The sequence below is a fragment of the Vulpes lagopus genome, chromosome 7, assembly GCF_018345385.1.
Source record: "Vulpes lagopus strain Blue_001 chromosome 7, ASM1834538v1, whole genome shotgun sequence".
Classification (NCBI taxonomy): Eukaryota; Metazoa; Chordata; class Mammalia; order Carnivora; family Canidae; genus Vulpes; species Vulpes lagopus.
Genome location: NC_054830.1, coordinates 43,945,903 through 43,970,971, shown reverse-complemented (window position 1 = coordinate 43,970,971; position 25,069 = coordinate 43,945,903). Strand labels below are relative to the sequence as shown.

General features: G+C 40.6%; 3 protein-coding genes across 8 annotated transcripts in view; 2 read left to right on the top strand and 1 right to left on the bottom strand.

Moving 5' to 3' along the window:
* Positions 1-2,416, top strand: part of CRBN (cereblon) — a 29,293-nt gene extending 26,877 nt beyond the window's left edge. For both annotated transcript variants that reach the window (XM_041761315.1, XM_041761316.1), the window contains exons 10-11: positions 77-208; positions 1,471-2,416. In XM_041761315.1, coding sequence (XP_041617249.1) covers positions 77-208; positions 1,471-1,651 — 313 coding nt within the window. In that variant the 3' untranslated portion in view covers positions 1,652-2,416. The remainder of the gene's footprint in view (positions 1-76; positions 209-1,470) is intronic.
* On the bottom strand, positions 161-23,742 carry TRNT1 (tRNA nucleotidyl transferase 1). Of its 5 annotated transcripts, XM_041761322.1 has the most exons (9): positions 23,233-23,603; positions 22,505-22,677; positions 15,569-15,762; positions 12,284-12,422; positions 7,370-7,496; positions 5,597-5,790; positions 4,557-4,810; positions 4,295-4,399; positions 161-258 (listed from the first exon to the last, which is right to left on the bottom strand). In XM_041761322.1, the coding sequence occupies exons 2-9, from the start codon at positions 22,650-22,652 to the stop codon at positions 184-186; spliced, it is 1,236 nt and encodes a 411-aa protein (XP_041617256.1). In that variant the 5' UTR covers positions 22,653-22,677; positions 23,233-23,603; the 3' UTR covers positions 161-183. The 5 variants fall into 5 exon arrangements, with proteins under 5 accessions (XP_041617256.1, XP_041617254.1, XP_041617253.1 ...); XM_041761320.1 differs by lacking the exons at positions 161-258; positions 23,233-23,603 and adding an exon at positions 23,664-23,742 and having other exon boundaries at positions 2,655-4,399; XM_041761319.1 differs by lacking the exons at positions 161-258; positions 23,233-23,603 and adding an exon at positions 23,624-23,683 and having other exon boundaries at positions 2,655-4,399.
* The window catches only part of IL5RA (interleukin 5 receptor subunit alpha), a 47,292-nt gene continuing 45,078 nt past the window's right edge, over positions 22,856-25,069 (top strand). Inside the window, exon 1 of the mRNA XM_041762418.1 lies at positions 22,856-23,563. Within this exon, the coding sequence (XP_041618352.1) occupies positions 22,856-23,563 (708 nt within the window). The remainder of the gene's footprint in view (positions 23,564-25,069) is intronic.

The window sequence follows — 25,069 nt, the reverse complement described above, 5'->3', positions numbered from 1 at the left end:
GATATTACTCTTATAACCTCACTAGACATTTTTCTCCTTCCATTTTGACTTACCCTCTGTGCTAATTCTCTTATAGTTTATCCTTATGTGGACCGATGGCAGCTTATGTGAATCCTCATGGATATGTGCATGAGACACTTACCGTGTATAAAGCCTGCAACTTGAATCTGATAGGCCGGCCTTCTACAGAGCACAGCTGGTTTCCTGGGTAATGTGGTAGTTTCTCTGAGGGGTAGAGTGCCTTAACTGGACAGAGTCCTAAGCAGAGTTGTTAGAAATGTAATCAAAAATAGACGAGATGAATAATTCTGTTTAAATGCTCTTCATTTTTTGTGAATGGTAACAGCTAAGTTTGGCATAGACTCACTATATATAGTTAAAAGGTTGGCAACCACAGTCATCCTTAAATTAACTATACACTTAATCTAGACTTTTCATTTTCCTTTTAGCCCCTTCTGAAAATCAGCTGGCATATAACCTTGTAACTGTATTTGAACCATATCCTGTAGTATATCAAACCAGAGAATATTTCAAGCAGTGACAGACAAAACCCCTGGAAAAGCCACTGAATCCCAGTTTTCTACAATTTTTCTTTAGCCCAGTGGCTTTCAAACTATGAGCCTGGCACCAGTAGCACCACCTGGGAACTAGTTAGGGTTCTTGAAAATAAGGCTGTGGGAATGTATTAATAGTCTTTTCTTCCAAATTATGGGTCTTTTATTTTAAAAGAGGCAAGCAGAGTATGGATTAGTGATTACAATAATCATTTTGGGGGCACCTAAGTGGCAGTTGGTTATAAGCATCTGACTTTTCAGGTCCTGATCTCAAGGTAGCTGAGATCAACTCCTGCCTCGGGCTCTGCACTCCCTGTGGAGTCTACTTCAGACTCTCTCTAAAGTAAATTAATTAAAGATAATAACTGCCATTTTGGATCTAAGACCATATTACTTGGATTGTCCACTCTTACTTAACATCCTTGTTAAGGACTAAAACTAGGATTAACTTGCTAATAGACATGTGGGATGTACCTAGGGAAGTTAAGAAATGGTTTCAGTCATATGGTTTGGTTTCTAGTTATAGTTTTCTAGTTATAGTTTGATTTTCTGGGTGAAGTATCTGACAAAATCATTCTTACTTCAGAGAAGGTCTTAGATTTTAGGTGAGAAGCACATGTATCGCTTCATTCCCACCTCTCATTTTAAGTCACACACAAGAGTATCTCTGGACTTGGATAGTGTTTTATAACACGACTGCAATACAAAACCACCAAGGAAAGGCCCCTGCTAATTAATCCATATTAAGTTTTTTCTCCAATGCCAAGAAAAAAATAAACACAGTTTAAGAGCACAGTCAAGTTTGTTTCAGGAAACCATAGAGAATTTGGCTCTGTCTTGAAACAGCTTTATACAGTAACAGGCTTGGGGTACAGAAATGTGTTTCCTTAGCTGATACCTTTCTTTAATTTTGTAGGTATGCTTGGACTATCGCCCAGTGTAAGATCTGTGCAAGCCATATTGGATGGAAATTTACAGCCACCAAAAAAGACATGTCACCTCAAAAATTTTGGGGTTTGACTCGATCTGCTCTGTTGCCCACAATCCCAGACACTGAAGATGAGATAAGCCCTGACAAAGTAATACTTTGCTTATAAACAAATATGATAGAGATAAAGTTATTTATCAAGTTGGTCTTGTAAAATCAGATCTGCTTCGGAAATTATTGCTTTTGATGCATACCTAAGTAAAAAGCAACATTACATGGCAGGTTACAGTTTCTTAGTCAAATGGAATTTGAAGATTTAAACTAAAATATACTATTGAAAAGGATGAAAAGCAGTCTAGAAAATTGGGTTTTTAGGAATATCTACCCTTAGCACCTTGGTACCATTATACTCTGGCTTGCTAGAATGACACTGGTAGGGCAGGAAGACCTCTCTGAGATGGAGGAGATAGTTTCCTGCACAAAACATATTTGTAATTCCTCTAATGCAAGATTAATCATTTGCTCCTGATACATGGAACCAACCTCTAAAGGGCACAAGTTCCCAAAGCTAGGATGCCAAGTACATGTTCCTCTTGAAAGAGGCAAAGAAAGGGTTTAATTTTCTGGAGTTTCTCTCATACTGATTTGTAAATTTTCAAAATATTAAAGAGTTAAATTATGCAGTTTGAGCCCCAAAATAGTGTTTATTTCCTTATGCATTTGTTAGTGAAAAACAGTAACTTATGTATTTGCTCAGTGTTTGTTTGAACACCTTGGTTATTCTGTTCCAAATTTCAATTTTAACCTAAACTACAATGGAGCAGAGATACTAAAACATACCCCCTTCAATCAATCAGGCTACAAGTGACTATTTTGTAAGCACCTTTGTTCCATGTAAATTAAAAATCTGTAAGTAAAGCTTAAGAGCAAACAATATTACACATCTTCTTTATTTAAATAATGTAAAATATTTACTCACAAGCCGATAATTTAAGCATTAAGATGAAGTTCTAGGTAGACGATTTGCCACCTACCTCTTTCTTATATGTCCAAGTGTTGATTGGATCCTTTCACATTTGTGAAATAAACTTAGGTTTTGATATTCCTTCACTGTTTTACATAATTGGGAAAAGTTCAACTAATGGGGAAAAAAATGTATGAGGCCAAAAACAGACTGTTAAATCTCTTATGTTTTATTTTCTTTTAGCAAATGTGCAATGGTTGTGATTGCCTAGGCTAAAACAATCCAAATGAAGTTCTCCATTGCATATTTTTGTACAGAAAGGAGTAGGTGAAAAGCAACTCAAGAATGCTGTCTGTTCTTTAGCACATGCCTCTGCCTTCTTTGACCTGCATTACTAATGAGAACCTGGGGCTTATAGGGCTATCCGAGTTGTCCACACATAAGTCTTACACTAAACAGATCCTAGGCAGTTCTTTCCGGTGGCACAGTACATCTCTCTACAGTCAGAGAAGGCACACTGCTTTTACTTTTGCCACCTGAAGGGTGTAATCTGAGAGTATTCTGTTTACTGACACTTGCAAATAAAATTTTCTGCTATGGAAAAGAAATGCATATAACACTATTTTAAAATGGTTTTATACATAACAAGATCTCTAAAATAGCTATAGCTCTGTATGAAATTTTTTAGCATAGTAAAGATTCTATGAATTTAAGAGGACTTAAATTACTGACCCGTCCCCACAAGGGACAAAGATGCTGTGACTGGCTACACAAAAAGGAAAATCAGTTTTAAAATGTCAGAATGTAACAGGTGAAACAATACTTTACACCCATTTATCTACCAAAAGCATTTAGGGCTCAAGCCTTTAAAGAGCATTCATATACACCTGGCGATCGGTATTTTAATATAGGCCTTTTTAATTCATGAAAAAAATTAACAATGACTAAAGGTATGGGAGTATTACTAAGGGCATGGGATTATTGTTGCCATATATAAAACCTGAAGTATACTGTCACATACCACATAAACACACTTGTCTTCCAATTCCAAAGGGAATATTTATTAAAATAAAAGGCTCAGGAGTTAACTCTTAAGCCAGTCTTCCTAAGGCTTAGCATGCAAAGTTAAAGAAATCATTATGTCAAAGGAAAGTATCAACTACATACTAAAACTCAGAACTTGCTAAAGCCAGTTGCGGGTGTATGAATGCCAGCTACCTGGGACATACCTGGTCTTCATAATTTTATACAGGATATTCTGTCAACTAATTTCAACACAAGTTTACTCTAGAATTCAAGTAAGAACTGACAATGATAAAATAATGCAGTTAAGAAACACTTTTTTTCTTCAAGATAGGAACAAACCACTTTTAAGATCAGTCAGTAATGCACATACTGGGGGAAAAAAAAACATTTAAAAGTCTAGACAGATGAAGACAGAGGAAGCCAACTATACTATCTGCAGCAGGAACTATCCCAAAAGAACCACAAGGTTCAAGGATGTAAATGAGATTAAGAGGAGGTAGACTTGAGTTTACTGCCTGAAGTATAATTGTGTTTCACAACCGAAGACCACTGTTGATCTAAGGAGGTGCACTAAGCTGGCTTTCATTCTGCTCTACATTCAAGTCTCTTAAATCTCATTGAGAGAGAGAGAGAGAGAGAAGAAAACCTAGCCTTATCCCAAATTTTCTGCCATTAATTTTCACTCTTCTTGATGTAACTGAGGAGTTCATCTTTCTCCATTTGGTAGCCGCTTTTTTTCCACTGTTCTCGCAACTGCTGTAACAGAGCCCCAATTTCTTTTCCTGAAGAAATGCCCACTTTTCTGATGTCATGGCCACTTACAGGAAATGGAGGAATGCACCACTGCTGCATTTGTTCTAGAAGACCATGTTCTCCTTGGTACTTCAGGAGTTCACACACACGAGTCGTTGCATCAGATTCCCTAGACTAAGGGCCAAAATCAAACATTTAGTTCATCACACATTAGAATGCTTGCTAATAATCCTATCCTAAAAGGTAAATAAATAACCAATGTGAAATTTCTAACTTAAAATACTCAGAACACTCTGTGGGACTTAGATCTGACCAACCTGTATATACTTACATCTATAATGAAATCTTGATAGGGTTTCAGTGGCTCTGAACTATCTGTTGCTTTAACTAAATCTTTCCTGTTTTTAACAATGAATATACCAAGGTTCTTCTCTTCTTTTGAAATCTTCAACCTCAAATCCAATTTTGTGACGTCATCCTGTACTTTGAATAATGAGGCCAAGAGAGTCATTGGCTTTGGTGAAAAACCATCAACGTTTTTACTAACTTTGTTAAATTCTTCTAAACTTGAATTAGTAGGTAAGCCTGTAGGAACAAAAACATTTCTCACCAATTTTTATTTTTTACAGTAGATAAATTTAGTAAAACACACTCATACCCTCAACCAACCCTGGTTGTAGTATACAAAATGCCCCATCACTAGAACTGCCTGGTTCAACCTAATGCTCCATCTTATAGGTTAACTACTGATAACACTGTTGCTATTCCCTCCCATAACCCCCGCCCCCAAAACCTAGGGGAGTCCTAAAACATGAGTTTCCATTAGGGAGAGACCAGAAGGTCCAGAGGCAGTGGTGGTCAGACTCACAAGGGATACTTAATTATGACTTCCACTGACCTATTGTCATAGAATATCCGCCCCTACGCCCCACCACCATTCAAAAATTCTACTTGACATATCCCCAAGTTTCCTGAAGTGTGCTCCAGCATATACCACCATTCTTCCGAATATTGTAACATCTATTGAGTAATTTCTATGTATGTTACCCTTTAAGCACTTCACATGTGTTAACTCACTGAAATTTTCAGCCCTTCCATTAGACAGATGCTGTTATCTTCACACCCCTTTTTTAGGTTCAGCAACTAATGATCAACTAACCCAAATCACAAAGGTTGTATGTGGAAAAGCATCATTCAAACCCAAGTCTGATCCAAAGGCCACTGTGTCCCTAACCCTGACTTCACAAAGTTTATCTTTATTTTAAAATACTCCATTTCTCCTTTTGCAATTAGTCAAATATTTTTCCCTATGAAATTTTAAACCAGATGTTTCATTGTGAAAAACTCAAATATTTTCTAACTTGCTCTCACCTATGTAAGGAGCCACATCAAGATCATAAATGAGGTGAATCAAATGATTTACATGGTTACCAACAAGAATTTTTTTCAGTTCCACCCAAATCCTCTCTCCTGATATTCCAGCCAAGCCTTTTGCGTTTTCTGCAATTGCTTCCAAAGTCTCAGGATCATGGTCACCAGGTTTGTCTACAATTTTCCCATAAAACCTACAAAACAAAATTCTCAGAGCATGTTACCTCTATGTTGGCATATCACTAGAAAAATCTTGCTTTTCATTTTACTGGTACTATTCCATACATCTAATATGAAACAACGTAGATTTAGGTTTAAGAGGGACCTTAGAGGGACACGTGGGTGGCTTAGCAGTTAAGCATCTGCCTTTGGCTCAGGGCATAATCCCAGAATCCTGAGACTGAGTCCCACATCAGGCTCCCTGCAGGGAGCTTGCTTCTCCCTCTGCCTATGTCTCTGCCTCTCTCATGAATAAATAAATACATACACATACAAAAATAAATAAATACCAAAAAGGGAGGGGGGGGGGCCTTAGAAATCATCTGGTCAATTCCTTACCTTCTTTTTGTTCCCAGATGACAAAACCTGAAGTCAATAAAATATAAATCAACTTCTTAAATTAACAAGAACTAGAACTCTCTGCTCTCTTTCCAAATCAGTAACTGAGACACTGAATCTATACTGGATGAATAACACAGAACATTCTTGTAAAGAATGCCATCAAAAGAACAGTGTACAAAGCTTGCCTGTCTGTACCCACTTTTTTTTTTTTTTATTTAAAGATTTTATTTATTCATGAGAGAGAGTGAGAGGCAGAGACACAGGCAGAGGGAGAAGCAGGCTCCATGCAGGGAGCCCGACGTGGGAATGGATCCCGAGACTCCAAGATCAGGCCCTGGGCCGAAGGCAGCGGCGCTAAACCGCCGAGCCACCCGGGCTGCCCACCACCAATATTTTTAATGAAAAGTTTCAAATAGGACTCGTCTAGTTGTAGACAGTGGAATATATTTCTAGCAATCTCAGAATTGGAAGCCTTAAAGCACCCCCATACTAACAAATCTTAATATTCAGTTAATAACGTAGATTAAATGACAGTAACTATAGATGTCAGTCTGTGTTCTATTTGCAAAGAGAGATTTCTGCAAATACTCAAATTTAAAGGAAGAGCATCTATTGACAGAATATGTGGATCACATTTAGAATATTTTAGAATATTTTAGAATATTTTAGAATATTCTAAATGTGATCCCCCAACCAGTAAAATATATTATTAGACATAAACTAGCCAGTTAGAATCGTTTTTAAAAAGGGTTATATAGCTCAAAGTTTAAAAACCACTGCTACCCACAAAACCAAATTCATTCCATCCTTACTTAGCAAGTTCATCTAAGTGTTTCCCATGACCGCCTAAAACTGTAAGCCACACAGGCAGAGACACTCATTCCTCCGTATTCAAAGCACCCAGCAAGTGGCTGGCCTGTGGCAAGCACTCACTTATCTATGTAATGAATGATCAGTGCAGGAAATAAGAATAATGGACCTTTAAAAAATGATTTAAAGCTGAGTTATATAAAAGACCATCACAGAATGGAGTAAATATGTATGTTTTGGGGAAAAAAATATATCTCACAGTTAAGTCACATTTTACTGAGTCTATCGGAGACAGATATCTGGGATGTCACTATGTTGTACACTGACCTGTGCATTTTACATCTCACACAGAGCTCTGGGATATATTAAAATCTATATCATTATTTTTAAAAAAATTCTTACCGGAAATATCTTAAAATTCGAAGATAATCTTCTTGTATCCTTTGTTTAGCATTTCCAACAAACCTAACTTTCTTATTTTTTAAATCTTCATAACCATTGAAGTAATCAAATAAGGTACCATCAAAACCTGTTCATTAAAAAACAGGAGGGGGAGAGATAGCTGTTAGCAAATAAGAACTGGGAAACAAATTTTGCTAAGAACTATTACAAACTAAGTGAAGGAGTTATGAAGTTAAAACGTAGACAGGGACAGCATTCACACATACATCCACTATCAAACAGAAGACCTAATGGAATAAAAGGGTGAATTTACAACAGCAACTAAAAAGATAATGCCCAAAAATGAACTAAACAAGAAATATGTCTCAAGTATGAATTGGGGTGGAGATAAGATACCAAACAAGCTGATTTTCAAGTTAGTATGGAAAAACAAACAAGAATAGCCAAAATAATCTGGGGGAAAAAAATAAACAGCAAAAAGAATCTGGAGAAACTAAAAACAATAAACCATAGGAAAAAGTATTTTTGATCCTGGAATGGGGAAAAAATCTTTCAAAATTTAAATCCTTGAACATAAGGTTTGAACTCTGTGGGTCCACTTATGGGTGGATTTTTTTTCCTCAAAGATTTTATTTATTGGAAAGAGAGAGCAAGAAAGAGCACAGTGGGGAAGGGGTGGGGGGCAGGAAGGCATAGAGGGCCAGGGAGAAGCAGGCTCCCCACTGAGCAGGGAGCCCGAGTCAGGGCTCAATCCCAGAATCCTGGGATCATGACCTGACAGACATTTAACCAACTGAGCCATCAAGGCACCTCTCCTTTTATATAATACTATAGCTGTTTTTTCTCTTATATAAGATTTCCTTAACATTTTTTCTTTAGCTTGCTTTATTATAAGAACGCAGTGTATGATACACAGAACATACAAAGTTTGTGTTAATCAATAGTTTGTTATCAGTAAAGCTTCCTACCAATAGTAGGCTATTAGTAATTAAGTATGGGGGAGGTAGTCAAAAATTAATATGCAGATTTTAGACCATGTGGGGGTTTACCAAGAAAACAAAACTAACACACACACACACACACAGCAGAGAGCTGTCAAAGTAATTCAACTACCTAAAAATCAAATATGCCTGCATGACAAGAACCACCAGGGCAAACATAACTAACATACTGAGAAAAAAATATATATAAGTCAAAATAGACCCAAATACTTAATTTCCATAATATACAAAAATATCTTGTAAATAAAAATACCATATATAAGTAGAAGAATTAGCTAAAAATATACTAAGGAAATATAAAAAACCTTTAAGATTTTTCAGAGCATCTGGATGGCTCAGTTGGTTAAGCAGCCAACTCTTGATTTCAGCTCAGGTCATTATCTCAAGGTTGTGAAATCAAGCCCCGACTCAGGCTCTGCACTAAACTCAGAGTCTGCTTCAGATTCTCTCCCTCTCCCTCCCCCTTGCCCCTCTCCTGGCTTGCATGCTCTCTCTTGCTCTCTCTAAAACAAATAAATATTTAAAGAATTTAAAAGAAATTTTTTCATCCTTAGTCATAAAAAAATGCAAATTTATGAGATAGTGTTTTTCACATTTCTGTCAGATCCAAGTTTGATTACATTGTGAGCAAGGCTACGGTGAATCAGATTATGAGATCACTATGTAGCCTCTTAAGCTATATGAATTTGAGTCCTTAAAACTAATACCCATTCAAAAAAATGTAAACAAGAAACATTCCCACTATAGTATGTTTGTTCTCTCATATGTTAACAAAAAAAAAAAAAAAAATTTAATATAAGGCACACCAAAGCTCATGTATTAGTAGAGCAATCAATTCATCTGTTATCTCAGAACTTTTTTGGTTTTAAAAACCAAAAATCTCATGTCCCAGGGAATAGCTCAATCCCAGGCAAACAGACAGCTGGTCACCCTAGGGACTCAAAAAAACAGCACAAAGACATACCTTCTACCATCCAAATGGGAAGATGGGTGATTCTCAGAGACACTACCTTGAAGAAGAGAAGCACTGCCTCTACTTCTGAAAAGCAACTACTTCCCAATTTAGTTCTGTTTGAACTTTAATGCTCTTTAATTATCCCAAATGCACAAATATCAGTAAGCTCAAGCTGAACAATTCCCAAATTGCTTTGATTTATATGGCATTTTGACACGTATAGCAATTTTTAAAGGCTCTGAATTCAAAGAAATGAAAGTGGGAAAAAAGTAAACAGGCATGGGATCCCTGGGTGGCGCAGCGGTTTGGCGCCTGCCTTTGGCCCAGGGCGCGATCCTGGAGACCCGGGATCGAATCCCACATCGGGCTCCCGATGCATGGAGCCTGCTTCTCCCTCTGCCAGTGTCTCTGCGCCTCTCTTTCTCTCTCTCTCTGTGACTATCATAAATAAATAAAAATTAAAAAAAAAAAAAGTAAACAGGCAAAAATATGATTACAAAGTAGCAAATCCATGTGGTATATCTGTCTCTTAATAAAGAGACTGGACTCTCCCTGCTGAGCATGGGAGTACTAAAGTCCTTTTCAGTAAAGGAAATATCAACATTTGGAGGAAAGGGAAAAACAAAAAAAAAAGTAGGATATGACAAGAACAAAGTTTGAGAGAAGCAAAGTAATCAGAAATACCAGAACTATGAATGCTTCATCCAGTAAGGCCTATAAACAGCCTGGGCAGAAAAATGGGCTGAAAGTAAAAATTAGTGAGTAGTGAGAATAGTAATGAGTAGTGAGAATATCCTATCAGCGTGCACTTTGTTTTTTGCTCTGATTAGCACTTTCAAAATATGGTGCATAAAAATAAGAAATAAAGTTGAGCTGCTAAGAATAATGTAGTGGTTAAGAATGTGACCTCCAGAGCCAGGATGCTTAAGTTGGAATCCTAAATCTGCAATTTACCAGCTGCACAACTTTAAGCAAATTACTGTGGGTTAAACAGAAGTATCTGCGTCATAGAGATGCCAGAAAAATTAAATTTCTGTGATGTGCTTACAACAGTGCCTGGCACATTATAAGGGCTCAGCAAATGTTAGAAAACAGTAGTATCAGTAAGAATAGCTTTTATTTCTATAAAATAGTATATTAAAAAGGAATATTAGCTTCTCTATTATAGGTAGGTATGCTCAGGAAAAGCCAGTTAAAAATTTTATACATTGCACTAGGCAGGGCAGTTTACCCTAAGTCAGAATGAGCAAAGATAAACAGATAAGGGAGACAAAAATATGCCCCTAATGGGGCTTCTCTCTGGTCACAAATCACCTGGGCTTTGGAAACCTGGGCTCCAATCATGGTAGTCTAGGACTTAAGTAAGCCCTTTACCACCATCTCAGTCTACTTCCTCATCAAATGGATTTAATATTTAATGCAGTTTTTAGGACAGTTAAATGCAATAAAGTATATCAAATAACCTAGAACCTAGTGGGTGCTTCAAAAACATCTTTAATGGAGCTGGCAAGAATCCCATGTTGGCACACAACCCCCTTCTCCAGCCCATAAAGCAAATCCTGTTACAGGTCCCCCCACTGTCTCCAAGTTCGCTTTAGGCCCTATCACCTTTACAAAAGACCTACTTTGGTACCTGTTTGCACTAAGTGAAACAAATCTCAAGGATTTTCATTCTGAGGGAACAGTACTTGCTTCCACACCTTATACCACTTCAACTTGAAAAAGGTTACAGAGGATACTTTTTGGGTAGCAAGGAATCTGTACTTTAATCCTTTCACTATTACTGCTGCCACAACTAGGTTATGAATAGTGGTTGCTTCAGCTCTCTTTTTCCAATCCAAAGTCTTAAACATATAAAGGACTTAACTACAATTTAAAGGACAAAAAAGAACACTCCAATGAAGCACTAAACTTAATTCATCTACTATGAGTCTCACTAGTTTCATTAACAAAAACATCAAGGTGAGATGATAAATAGGTTTTCTCTTGCATGTCAACTCTGATTACAGGTGATTCCTAAAATGCAATGCTATGAAAGAATTTGACCTTGTGTCTAGGCATAGCAACAGAAAAGGTGCTGAGGTTACTCATGAATGTATGCCATGGGAACCAGAAAAGAAAGCCTAGGGTAGGCATGCACAAAACACAATGCAGTGGAGAGTGACTTGGGGAATGTATGTGGGGGTGCTTTTCTTACCTGAAATGTTAACCATTTTTAAATGCAATTAATAAATGAGCACTGAATGTGTACATGTGCCAGGCAGGCACTGTTCTAAGGATGTAAAGGATGTAAAAGGATGTAAAGATGTAAAATTATTATCTCCTTTAATCACGACAACCTTGCAAAGGAGACTGATATTACCATCCTCATTTTACAGCTAGTGAATCATAGTCAGAATCTGAGCCCAGGACTTTTGGCTCCAGAGATTTTTTTTTTCTTTTTTAAAGATTTTATTTGAGAGAGCACATGAACACAAGAGCACAAATGGGGGAGAGGGGCAGAGAATTAGATTCCCCACTGAGCAGGGAGCAAGACACAGGGCTCAATCCCAGGACCCTGAGATCATGACCTGAGCAGAAGGCAGCTGCTTAACTGACTGAGCCACCCAGGTGCCCCTCAGGGTCATCTTTTAACCCACATGCTACGCTATCTCTCAGATGAAACTAATGCAACCTCTCAACTTAGAGAACATTCCCAGACTGCAGATTGACTTGAAAAGGCAGCTCTCAGGAGTGCTTGGGTGGCACAGCTGGTTAAGCATCCAACTCTTGGTTTCAGCTCAGGTCATGATCTCAGGGTTGTGGAATAGCACCCCGAGTCAGGTTCTGGGCTCAGTGCAGGGTCGGCTTGAGATTCTCTCTCCCTCTTGCCCTCTCTTTGCTCTAATAAAGAAATCTTAAAAAAAAAAAAGGCAGCTTTCAGAAAGACTGGAGTAAAACATTATCTCTAGATATTACCTAAAAACATAGAATTTATAGTGAGATCTCTGCGTTCAGCATCTTTTTGCCAATCAGTTGTGAATTCTACCTCAGCATGTCTTCCATCAGTGACAACATCAATCCGCAGTGTAGTAATTTCAAAATTTTCTTCATGAAGCTGTAATGAAACGGGTTTTTGATTAGTTTTTAGTATCACTGTATGAATTGAAAAAAATTAGTGAGTCCTGACACGTATCATCTTTCTTCTCAAAGTGACCTAGTGTACATGTATCTTGAAATGGAAAATTTACCACTATATTCAAGATAGAGCCAAAGAATATTTTAAAAAAATAATAAAAAATCTTCATTAAAAAGGATGAGTCTGACATAACAAAAAAAAAAAAAAGACAACTCAACAAATATTGTGGCAGAGAACAGAGGAGGCCTTCAAAATGGTGGATTCCAGTTCTTCAGATCAGGCTACTCTGAAATATTTTTTTAATTCCAGTTTGCAAAGAGCTGAATATCAATTTATATTGATATTTATTGGTATTTATATATACCACTGAGAAAAGGACTAATAGAGGAAGAAATACAAACCATTATTAATACATTCTGCAACTCTTGTACTGGTAACCATCAATGAAGTTGAAACAAAATACTATATATATTGTGGGAAGAGAGATTAGCTCCAACTAGGAAAAGCTGAGTAGCTTCAGGATAGATTACCTGTGAGCTGAGCCCTGAAAACTAAGTAGGATCTATACTTGGGACATGGGGGAAGAAATGCTAACAAATACCATGCTAGCATTTAGGAGACAAATACTTGGGACATACTTGGGACATGGGGGAAGAAATGCTAACAAATACCATGCTAGCATTTAGGAGAAGACAGTAAAGGGTTTTACATGCCAATAAGAAATTCGGAATCTCTTCATTCTAATCATCACTCTAAGTCTGTTCTAGAATTCCTCCCAATCTCATTTCTTTTCTTGAAACAAGTTAGTTCTCACTATAGAATTCTAGAACTCAAGAATTTGAGGCACAAGTTTTCTTGAAAGACAGTAAGAAAAGGGTGTGAAATATGGAAGACTGAAAATCACTGTAGGGAACAGATCTCTGGAATGTCTCCCTTACCCAGGCAAAGAACCAGAGATTAACTCACAAGAAAGGCTGACCTAAAAATAGTCACAGTTTGGGACACCAGATACAGATGATGATGAGAATGAAGCACCACAATTAAAACAAGGTTAAGTGAAAAAAAATCCATACCACCCTCATTCTCCTTCCCCACTTGGTTTTCAAAATGCTGATAACCAGCCTTAATCTAAGCTGAATGACACTAAAGGACTCCTCTGATTTCCCCTTTTCCACTGATATTGACACTGGTGATCCCACAAGTAACCAGCTGACAATTCCTACAAAGTGAAGTTCTCAAGTCACTTTACAAACACCAGAGGATCATCCACACTTAAGGAAAGGACCAAACCTACATTTAAGGAAAGCCAACGGAAAGACAGAAAAAGCTCAGAGGAGAGACTGTCAAAAAACCTACAATCGGTATCTTAAAAGAAGTAAGACAATTCATCTGAAACAAGAGGAAGTTTTCAAAAGAAATATTCTAAGAAACATCTCTTTAAAAAATCTAAAAATAGCAAAAGTTGCAAATGTAACAAAGACTGGATGATCAGGCTAAAGCAGTCCCATGGAAAGTAAAATAAAGGTATGAGAATAGGAGATAGGCGCCTGGATGGCTCAGTTGGTTAAGCGACTTTGGCTCAGGTTATGATCTCAGGGTCCTGGGATGCAGCCCCATGTAAAGCTCCGAGTACAGCGGGGAATCCGCTTCTCCCTCTCTCTGCTCCTTCTCCCTCTTGTGCTCACTCTTAAATGAACTTTTTTTTTTAATCTTAAATAAATATAAAATAGGAGACAAAAGATAAAACTAGATCAGTCTTCGTGGTCCAACATCCAATATCACAGTAGCTTCCAAAGGTGAAGACATTGAACAAAGGGGATGGAATTATGAGAGGGATACAAGAGGGCCCACTAAGTCTCCCTACACAATTAATGAAAAAACACATCCAAACCAAAGCACAGCATCTTGAAATTAAAAACACCAGATAAAAAGATCAGAAAAGCTTTGGGGGTGGCGGGGATGGGGAATGGTCTCCAACGAGAAATCTGAATGAGCTCAGACTTCCCAGTGGCAGCACTGGCAGGCAGCAAACAGAGGCTCTCTATTTCTGAGTGAAAATGATTGCCAGCCTGGAATTCTACAGCCAATCAAACTATCAGACCAGTGTGAAGGTAAAATAAAAATATGTGCAGACATGTAAGGCTTTTTCAGGTTTCAGACTATTAAAATAAGAGCCAAAAAAAAAAAAAAAAAAAAAAAAAAACCAGTAACAAGAAAGACTATCACACAGGACTCAAGGACCAGGCAGTCTAATAAGGAAGAAGCTAAGAAATTCCCAGGATCTGGTGCAGAGAAAACTTAGGATGAGAAATGAGGAGCCAGCTCACAACGTACGGCTGTGAGAAGACAGCATGCACCAGGTGAGGTGGCTCACAACAAGGGAACTGAAACTTGACAAGTTTAGTCTACTAAATGAGCTTATGGAGTACAGGAACAGATGACTGGCAAACAGAAAACCAAATAAAGGAAAAATGCTGTCAACTGCGGGGGAAAAACCACAACCACCCAAGAAAGAGCTGCAGTCACACTATACTTCACAGTTCAGCTGTAAACCATACAGTCCTAAATGAAAACACTGACTGTGAATTCAACCAAACATGATGGTCACAGTCAGAGTGCGAAGATGAGGTAGGACAACAGGCTGCCCCTTTCCCCTGCAGGAAGTCAACAGAAACATCCCACAACTGGGAAACTGGAAACCAGAACACTGCAGCAAAGAAAGGTCTTTTTTTTTTTTTTTTTAATTTTTATTTATTTATGATAGAGAGAGAGAGAGGCAGAGACACAGGGGAAGGGAGAAGCAGGCTCCATGCACCGGGAGCCCGATGTGGGACTCGATCCCGGGTCTCCAGGATCGCGCCCTGGGCCTAAGGCAGGCGCCAAACCGCTGCGCCACCCAGGGATCCCCCAGAAAGGTCTTTTTTAGAAATGTGAGGCTAATAGGTAAGTACCATAAAAACTAATTGAAAGTGGCTGCAGCAAAGGAGGATGCACGGCTTAAGAGGGAGAGACTGACGTATTTTTATTAGTTTTTTGTCACCTGCTTCTTAAAACTAGAAAAAACACAGAACAATTTTAAAAATTACAAAAAAGGCAATGCAATTGCCGTCAAACCTTTCACTCACCCTGGCAGTAATTGTTCCATGCTTTTCTCCTTTGTTGTTTATCATACGAATACCAGCCGACTGAAACATGTCTTTCATTTGAGCAGGAGTAGCAGTCGTAGCAAAATCCACATCTTGAGGCTTTACTCCGTTTAATAAATCCCTCACTGCTCCCCCTGCTATTCTTAATTCATGATTTTCTTTGACAAACAATTCTGAAAGAAGAAAGAATATTTTTTACTTCAACTTACTTAACTACAAAAGTACATGGTTTTTCCAATCTATTAGGGACAGCAGAGATTACTGAACTGCACCTCTTCAAATAAAAATTACAAGGCCCGTAGAAACAAGATGACTTACTTGGAGTAGAATGCCTCTCACAACTGAGAGCAGGGAATCTGCAGATTTTTTTTTTCTTGGTGGACTCGAAAGAGAATTCAGAATTCCATAATCCTCCAAGGTCACCAATATAAATTTGAATTATAACCGAAAAGTAAAGTGAACAATTGTTTTTTCTCCAAGTTGTGTGCATACTTCAGAAATGTGAGGTGTTCTTAGACATATTTCTCTTTATGTACTGATAGGCTCTATGTTCATGCGTGAAACTATGAAACTTCAAACAACATTAGTCTATCACACCAGCTAGGATGTCACAGCTAAGAATCTGTCGAGAAATGACCTGCATACAATGCTGATTTCTGTTCCTGCCTAAGCTCTAGAAAAGCCACAGGAATGCTCAAACTACTCTGAGGGCCTCAGTACAGGAAACCCAGAGCTAACTCCTCTCTAGGTACAAGACAAAGTCCATTGTAATTACTCATGACCAAAGGACATCATATGGTACCCAGGGAGAATGACATCCAGGAACTGGCCTTATACGACCACCTAAGTCTTGGTATTGCCACAAGCTGGCCTGGCACCCACAATTAGACCCTGGTGTTCTCTTGTTGAACATAAACAATGTCAGAGAACATCCACATCAGCAAGTCCATTCAGTGACCTTGACGGATCAGTTAAGACAACTAGTAATCAGTCTGAACATAGAAGACATGAACACCGTCAAAGACACCAACTTATGGCAGTTAATACATGTGACTGCTCCTTATTTACCTACTAGTTAACAGAGCACAGAGCTGTGTTCTCATCTTCTAAGTAAGAATTAAGATGCCCATCACAGATTTATCCTTGCTTCCTGATACCACCTTAACCCACAGGTAAATTCCACTTCTTATTCCCTCCTCAAAACATGACACAAGCACAAATCCTACAAGAAGTCCTTTCTAAAAACCTTTTGCTGAGATACTCCACAGCTCTCCATGGTCCGTGTTCTCCCTCACTGCAAGGAGTAACAACTTACCTGGTCTCTGGCTGGAGGGCAATGACCTGAACATTGAGCTAACTGCATCAGAGTTCTGGCATCCCTCATGACCAACCAGTATCTTAACCTCCACCCCTACCCTAAATCTGTGCTCATCCTCTTCCTCTACATATTCTTCCTTAACCCTCCAGCCCCACCCTCTGGAGACTACCTAAAATGATCTGCTATGAAGTAACAAATGTTCCCTCCACCTTCTGACCTCAAATTTTTAGATCTCCCAGACCACCCTAAGTTCTTTCCAAGAGTATGTGTTCATCTTCCCTTCACTCCACATTTCTAATCAAGTCCTACAGACTCTATGTCCTATTAAGGGTTCCTTCATATGGGGTTCAAGGTCCCTTAAAATAAAGTGTAAAAACCATGTATGGTAGTCAAAAAAAAAAAAAAAAAGAGTATACGTTAGTCCAGTTTTCATGAGATTTATAGAGGCCCTTGACCCAAAAAGTTACGGAATGTCAAACTATTTCTGGACTCTGTCCATTCTCCCTAATTCAGGACCTCTTCCTCTCCTTCCCTACCAAGAGTGCTACATCAGCCCCCTTAAGCCCAGCTTCCCCCATCTAAACAGGGGGTTCTAAATCACTCACTTGATTAGGCTATGCCATTATCCCTCTAACTACTCCCAGCACAATATCCACATTTCTGTGGTACATCATACAAGGGCCTCCTGACCCATTTCTGTCTCCTATCTCTGCATATGCTTTACATTCACCAAAATCTCCCTGTAGTTCCCTCTGTAACTTCACTTGCATGGGTCACTTCACCCAAAAATCCTTCCTGCTCACCTAGCTGAGCAGCTGGCCATGAAACATCTTGGTGCACAACCCACACCAAGACATTTTACATGTCAATCATGTCAGATGAAGTTTCAAGAAATACTGTTAACTTCATACCACACAACCTCATCTGTTCTATCCTCTTTTCCTGTTTTTTTTTTGTTTGTTTGTTTTGTTTTTTTTTTTAACACTGGTCATGACCACTACATTCACTTTATGGTTCACTAATGGGTTACTACCCAAAATGGGAGAAACACTGATCTAGTTCATCCTTATTCATCTTTTGTAATTCAGTTTAGGAATCTCTCTTTGATGGTGGAGTTAAACGAATTTTTTCCAAGCTACTAGAATAGCCTATTTTTTATCATACTAATTATATTAACATTACCTGTTCATTCTCAGAGTAGAATGCCTATCCTACTCATCTCTTACACCAACTTGACTCACAAGAGAACCTGTGATGTCCCAGCTTCAAAAAAATTTAAAAAATAAACCAGAGTGACCTCACTGGAAAGTATTTTTTAAAGATTTTCTTCGAATTAATACAGTTAGAATCTATTCTGAAATGCAAAAAATGAGTAAGTTTTACTTTCACTTGAACCTACTTTAACAGGATGAAGAAGGTCAAGACTGAACACAAGATAACCTCTGTTTTAAGATTCTCACACTGGCTCGACTAAGATAAACTTTTAAGTTCAAAGTCACCTAATAAATTAACTGTATTACAGAAAGAGGTCCAGAATTCAAAGTAATCTATTCCATCATTTTGATTAGCCATATGGAAATGGATAACTATTTCCAAAAAACGCAGAATTCTAACATAATACAAGTGAGAAAGGCATATAAAGGCATATGTATGTGCCTGCATGGAACAGTCATAATAACTAAGAGTAGGGATTATCAAGCTTAGACACTCCTTTTTTCCTCCGTTATTGTATCTCTAATCTTACAGGGATCCACACTGCGACGAATTTTGTAAACTACATACTCAGAAAAATACGTAATGCACCTAAATTTAATTGTCAATTTAAGCCTAAGACTTAAGAAATGTATAATCTCATCATCCCAAACCTATTAATCTGCTTCAACTGCCACATCTGACAGTAAGCTATTTTTAATTATTGTTAGCAATCCAAAAGACCATGACATTATATGTCAGAAACTTTTATCATTGTCTACTTTTTAATTTTTTTTCAATCAAATTTTCATTAACTTGTTCCCTTTACAATTTTGAATTTTAAGTTTTGGAGGCTAAGGATACAGAAAGTGAGTGGAAGGACAGTGGCAAGACCATTTCATGTCATGACTATACTACCAAAAAATACACGATCTGTTCTTCAGTGTCCAGGTGCTCCTACTGTCCCAAATGTTATTAACTATGACGGCTTTATGACATCACATACCTAACCAGTGAAAATCTAACTACTGAGTGTTAATGCCCAGCATTTTGTATAGATTACAGCCAAGCATCCAAAGATACCCTGACATGTTCATTAACCATGTAACTTAGGAAAAATGTCAATGTCTAGAACCTCAGTCTCATGTACAAAACAGGGGGAAAAGATCTCACATGACCCTAGCATGCCTCTACAATGTTGTCCTCAAGCAAAAGGAATAAATTACATGAGATAAACTGGCAGATTATGAAATCCTACACAGCATATAATCTCTGGATTATGTCTAAAATCATCCACTATCCTAGCTTCCCAAAGTCTTGCATACTGAACTAATTTGCATGTGGCAAATCAGCTATTAGGACTTGAGAAGTGGTATAGTATTCAATTGTGCAGTATCACCATACAGCAGCCATCATTTGTGTGTTTGTGCAATTTTCATGCAAAACATCGTATTTTCCCAGAACACTCAAGTCTTTAAAGTGGCAAAAATCAAATAAAACCAATTATTTGATTTTCTAACTGAGGAGCTTTACACTATAGGATTCCATTCTTGCCACTTCCACCATAGCCTAAAAAAGTCAATTTCTGGGGTAACCCAGGTGGCTCAGCGGTTTAGCGCCACCTTCAGCCCAGGGCCTGATCCTGGAGACCTGGGATCAAGTCCCCCATCAGGCTCCCTGCATGAAGCCTGCTTGTCCCTCTGCCTGTGTCTCTGCCTATCTCTCTCTGTTTCTCTCATGAATAAATAAAATCTTAAAAAAAAAAATTAAATTAAAAAGTAAATTTAAAAAGTCAACTTCAGAATATGTCCATGCCACCATCTGCCAGGCTTTCAAGGACAAGACCCTGGGGGTAAATATGACTTATATCTTCCCACCCTATTGAGTTTCTATTTCCTTAGGATTTCAGCTCTCAAGGTGAAGACAGTTCAACTCTTGAGGTAAGGGTTAGTAAGCCAAATGAAATTGTTAAAAGACACTGAAGAACCTATAGCAATCAATATCCAGACCCTGGTTTCCAAAAGAAAAATGCAGGACCCAAAACAGGCCACCAAGAGTTAATTACCTACATCCAAGCATTTGGCACCTTTAATCCAAGAAGCCTCTTGCAACTGAAGATGGGAAGATTAGGAGCTGGGAAAGGCATATAAAGAAAGAACAAGCTTGAATTCAACTCAGATTTGGAATTTCTAAACTTGTACCATTCAAACAGTAGGCTCATGTGGTTACTGAACTAGCACTTGAAATGTAGTGAGTCTGAATTAAGATGGTCAGGAGGTGCCAACCACCAGATTTCAAGGACTTACAAGTAAGGATGTGAAATACCTCGTTAATAATTTTTACACAAATTTTATATTAAAATGATGGTATCTTAAATACAGTGGATAAAATGAAATGCTATCCTAAAGTAATTATTGGGAAATCTGGGTGGCTCAGTGGTTAAGCATCTGCCTTCGGCTCAGGGAATGAGCCCAAGGTCCTGGGATCGAGTCCCACATCAGAAGCCTGCTTCTCCCTCTGCCTGTGTCTCTGCCTCTCTCTGTGTGTCTCTCATGAATAAATAAAATCTTTAAAAAAAAAAAAAAAAAGAACTCGGGAGCAGCCCAGGTGGCTCAGCAGTTTAGCGCCTTCAGCCCAGAGTGTGATCCTGGAGTTCCGGGATCAAGACCCACGTCGGGCTCCCTGCCTGGAGCCTGCTTCTCCCTCTGCCTGTCTCTGCCTCTCTCTCTCTCTGTCTCTCACGAATAAATAAAATCTTTAAAAAAAAAGAAAGAAAAGAAAGAAAAGAAAAAAGAAAGAAAAGAAAAGAAAAGAAGAAAAGAAAAGAAAAGAAAAGAAAAGAAAAGAAAAGAAAAGAAAAGAAAAGAAAAGAAAAGAAAGAAAAGAAAAAAAAAGAAAGAAAGAAAAGAAAGAAAGAAAAGAAAAAAGAAAAGAAAAGAAAAGAAAAGAAAAGAAAAGAAAAGAAAAGAAAAGAAAAGAAAAGAAAAGAAAAGAAAGAAAAGAAAGAAAAAAGGAGTACTCGGGATCCCTGGGTAGCTCAGTGGTTTAGTGCCGCCTTTAGCCCAAGGCCTGATCCTGGAGACCTGGGATCGAGTCCCCCATCAGGCCCCCTGCATGGAGCCTGCTTCTCCCTCTGCCTGTGTCTCTGCCTCTCTGTGTCTGTCTTAATAAATAAAATATTAATAAATCAATAAATTTTAATTTCACCCATTTCTTTTTACCTTTAATGTGGTTACTAGGAAAATATACATTGTACATGTGACTGATATTTCTAGTGGACTGGAGTTTCTAGCATTTTTCACTCTAATTATAACTCAGAGTGAAGTATTGGCTTCAGGCCCTCCACGTCAAGAACACATGAAGAATCTATATGAATCAACAAGTTCTGGACCACTGACCTCTGACATGTATCTAAAAAATCATCTGATTTCAAGAATAGAAAAGTAGCTCTGGGAATAAACTAATACAAATAGTCATTTTAATGCCATGGTTCCTCCATCTTTTGCACAACAGAATTAATGGACTAGAGTTCTTATAAAAATTTATAGATGCCCATCCTCCCAAAGATTCCAGTTCGGTAGGTCAGGGTGGGACCCCAGCATTTGTATGGTTTAAAAGCTCCCCCGGTGAATCTAATGGACAGCCAGGGTTGCATAACACCGTATAGGTCACCCTTCTACAGACACATGCCTTTATGTATTTCTGGAGGGTCACTAAAATACCACAGGCTTTGTAATGCAGCTACATGGCTGCTTTAGCAACAGCACAGCTGGTAACTAAGGACAAATGTAAGGAATGATAGGACTGTGGCAAGCAACATGAAGCTGCAGTCATCAAGGACTTAGCTGAAGTCATTTCCTGTGCTCCTTACAGGTAAGTTTTACATGTGCACGGAAGGGACTCCTATCTCCTTTTGCCTTCAGTTGGCTCAGAAAGCACTTACATCTAGGGAGAAAATATAGCATAGTGGTTACAAACTAAGTACTAAAAGCAGATTGCACAAGTCCAAAATTTAGCTCTCTAGTTACTATGAAAATGTTGGCATTCTTAAGCCTCGTTCCTTGACCGTGAGAAAGTATATCCACTTGTTACGTTTGTAGGCCCAATCCTGGAATAGATCTATAAGGTAGTTAGCAAAGCATACAGAAAAACCATGCTTTTTAATTGAAGTCACTGCCTGACTCTTATGTTTGGCTATGTTTTGGATAACCCATAGTAAACCTTTTCTTTCTGGTTAGCTCAACAGCGAGAACAAAAAACAGAACAACCAAAACACACACACACACACACACACACACACACCAGAAAACCAAATCAAACCCTGAATGTTGGCTAAGAAACATTTCTTAGCCTCCATTTCTCCACTTACAAGGGCTTTCAAAGCAAGAAGCATCCTAACCTCTCACCTGTCAGGCTCTTCAATCCTTCTGTGAACAGTGACTGGAATTCTGGGGACTGCAACTTCATCGTAAATAGATACTGCTTGAAAAGGCACAGCTTCCTCCGACTAGAGCTCAGGAAGGGCCCGCGCCAGGGATTCAGGCACCTCAGCATCTGGGGGCAGGCGCCAACCACACATCTGCAAGACAAACACGTGCGTACGACAATGAAATTTGACAGTGAAGGAAAATGAAGGGCTATATACTGCAATTGTATTTAACGTCTGAGACACATTCATCCCCTGTTCAGATATTTAAAAAAAAAAAAAGAACTGCAATTAGTGACCATGTGGGGGACAGTCCCGCCTGCCTAGATGTATGCCTCTGGCTAGGCAGCTCTGTACTCCTGAGCCACTGCCCCAACGCTCTCTGGAGACACGGGTTTCAGTTAAAGCTGCCGAGAACAGCGGCTGCGGGAAAGGGAACGCCAACACTCCACGACGACCCGGCCCCCTCCGAACCACGGCGCTTCCCCACCTGCACCTGAGACTCGGGGCCCAGGGGCAGTTCCTAGGCCCAGACCCGGCTTTCCCCACTCAGAATTCCTTCCCGTCGGGCCGGCTCCTGAACCCCACCCACCACCCTGCTCCCCACGTCAAGCGGGCTCCCCGGAGGGGCCAGCAGGGCTCCAAGGGACCCCGACGGAAACCACTAACTAGGAGACCGTTCCTTTCCTCGGGAAGCGGGCTTCCCACCAGGGGGCGAAGCGAGTTCTCCTCTCGCAGACCACGTGGGGAGGAAACGCGGGCTCCTTCCAACTCCGCCTCAATCACCAGAACGTGCCGCGGACCCGGGCTGGGAAGCGGCGCGTCCAGCCCCCGTGGCCACGTGCCCGAACGCCAACGCCTAGCGAGACCCTCGGGGGCCCGGCCGCGACGAAGGGAAAGTGCCCGGGGAAGCCCGACGATTCGGCCTGCGGTCGCCGGAACGTGGCGGCGACGCGACGAGGTCCGAGCCGCCGGGCGGAGAAAGCCTCCCACGGCCACAGGCTCGCACACCGCCCCGCGCGACCCACGGCGGGGGAAGGCCGGCCCCCGCCGCCCCGCCGCCCCGCCGCCCCGCCGCCCCGCCGCCGCGCCCGCTCACCAGCCCCGCCGCGCGTCCCCCCGCGCGCGCGCCCGCTCACCAGCCCCGCCGTCGCCGCCGTCGCCGCCGTCGCCGTCGTCGCCAGGCGCACTTCCGGGCGGCGGACGCCGTGACGTCAGCACCGCGCGCCTGTGGGCGGCGGGTGGGCAAAGCGCCTCGGGGCGTGGGCGGGACCAAGCGGGCTCCCTCGGCCCCTCCCTCCTCCCTGACACTCGGCCGGGCCGGGGAGGGGACGCCCCTGGGGAGCTGCAGGGCCCGGGGCCTTTTAATTCTTTTATTTATTTTTAAGATGTTATTTATTTATCCACGAGACACAGAGAGAGAGAGAGAGAGGCAGAGACACAGGCCGAGGGAGAAGCAGGCTCCGTGCAGGGAGCCCGATGCGGGACTCGATCCGGGAGCCCGGGGTCACGCCCTGGGCCGAAGGCGGCGCTGAACCGCTGCGCCACCCGGGGATCCCCCTTAGTTCTCTTGATCACACCTGCCCGGAGGTGGCCAGGGCCCGTCTGCGCCGCCAGGCTGGCGGCCCCGGACGAGTGCCCGTAACACCTGCTTGAGAGGTTGCCGCCGCACCGTCGGGCACTGGCCGGCGAGCCTGCCCCGAGGCCCCGCGCCCGGCGCGCCGACGGCCTCCCCGCACGCGCTGTCCGTTTCAGCCCTCTGGCTCCTCGACGTCGTGGGACGCGCTTTGTTTTCCCGCCTGGAGGTTTGAAGTCAGGGCTACCGCAGCCGCCAAGCGAAGAACTTGGGTTGGATTCCGTTCCAAGGCTGAAAACAGTAAAAAAAAAAAAAAAAAAAAAAAGTGGCAGAGGAGTAGGAGTAAAGCCCTAAACCCTTCAAAAGGGACATTTCCAAGAAATCTGCCAATTATCTTATATTAAAAAAAAATAATAATCATCAGGGCAGCCCCGGTGGCTCAGCGGTTTGGCGCCGCCTGCAGCCCGGGGCGTGATCCTGGAGTCCCGGGATCGAGTCCCAAGTCGGGCCCCCTGCGTGGAGCCTGCTTCTCCCTCTGCCTGTGTCTCTGTCCCCATCTCTCTCTGTGTCTATGAATAAATAAATAAAATCTTTAAAAAAAAAAAATCTGGGTGCCTGGGTGGCTCAATCCGCTGTTTGCCTGCCTTTGGCTTAGGTGGTGCTCCCGGGCCTGGGATGGGCCCCCATGGGGCTCCCTGCTCAGCGAGGAGTCTGCTGGTCCCTCTGTGGCCCCCCCTCCACCGTGTACACTCTCTCACGGCCTCTAAAATAAAATCTTTAAAAAATAAATAAAATCTGCATCATGGTTTCGTAAAGGTAGTCTTTTTAATAACACTTTGATGTCCCTAAAATTGTCCTAGAAAAATGTATGTGCCGTAGAATTTCTGTGGTTTCCAATGATCAGACCTCCTATCTTCAGGGGTGTTAGGTATCCCATTCTGAGAAGCACAGGACTAGGTTTCCTAGTTG

What these genes read in the sequence shown, in the direction of transcription:
- TRNT1 (XM_041761320.1), bottom strand. Translation starts at nt 22,652, where the DNA reads ATGCTGAGGTGCCTGAATCCCTGGCGCGGGCCCTTCCTGAGCTCTAGT. An exon ending in CGAATTTTAAGATATTTCCG is followed by an intron (nt 5,791 to 7,369) that starts GTAAGAATTTTT and finishes TTTGTTTTGTAG; the next exon opens with GTTTTATGGGAAAATTGTAG. An exon ending in TGATGTGGCTCCTTACATAG is followed by an intron (nt 4,811 to 5,596) that starts GTGAGAGCAAGT and finishes TTGTTCCTACAG; the next exon opens with GCTTACCTACTAATTCAAGT.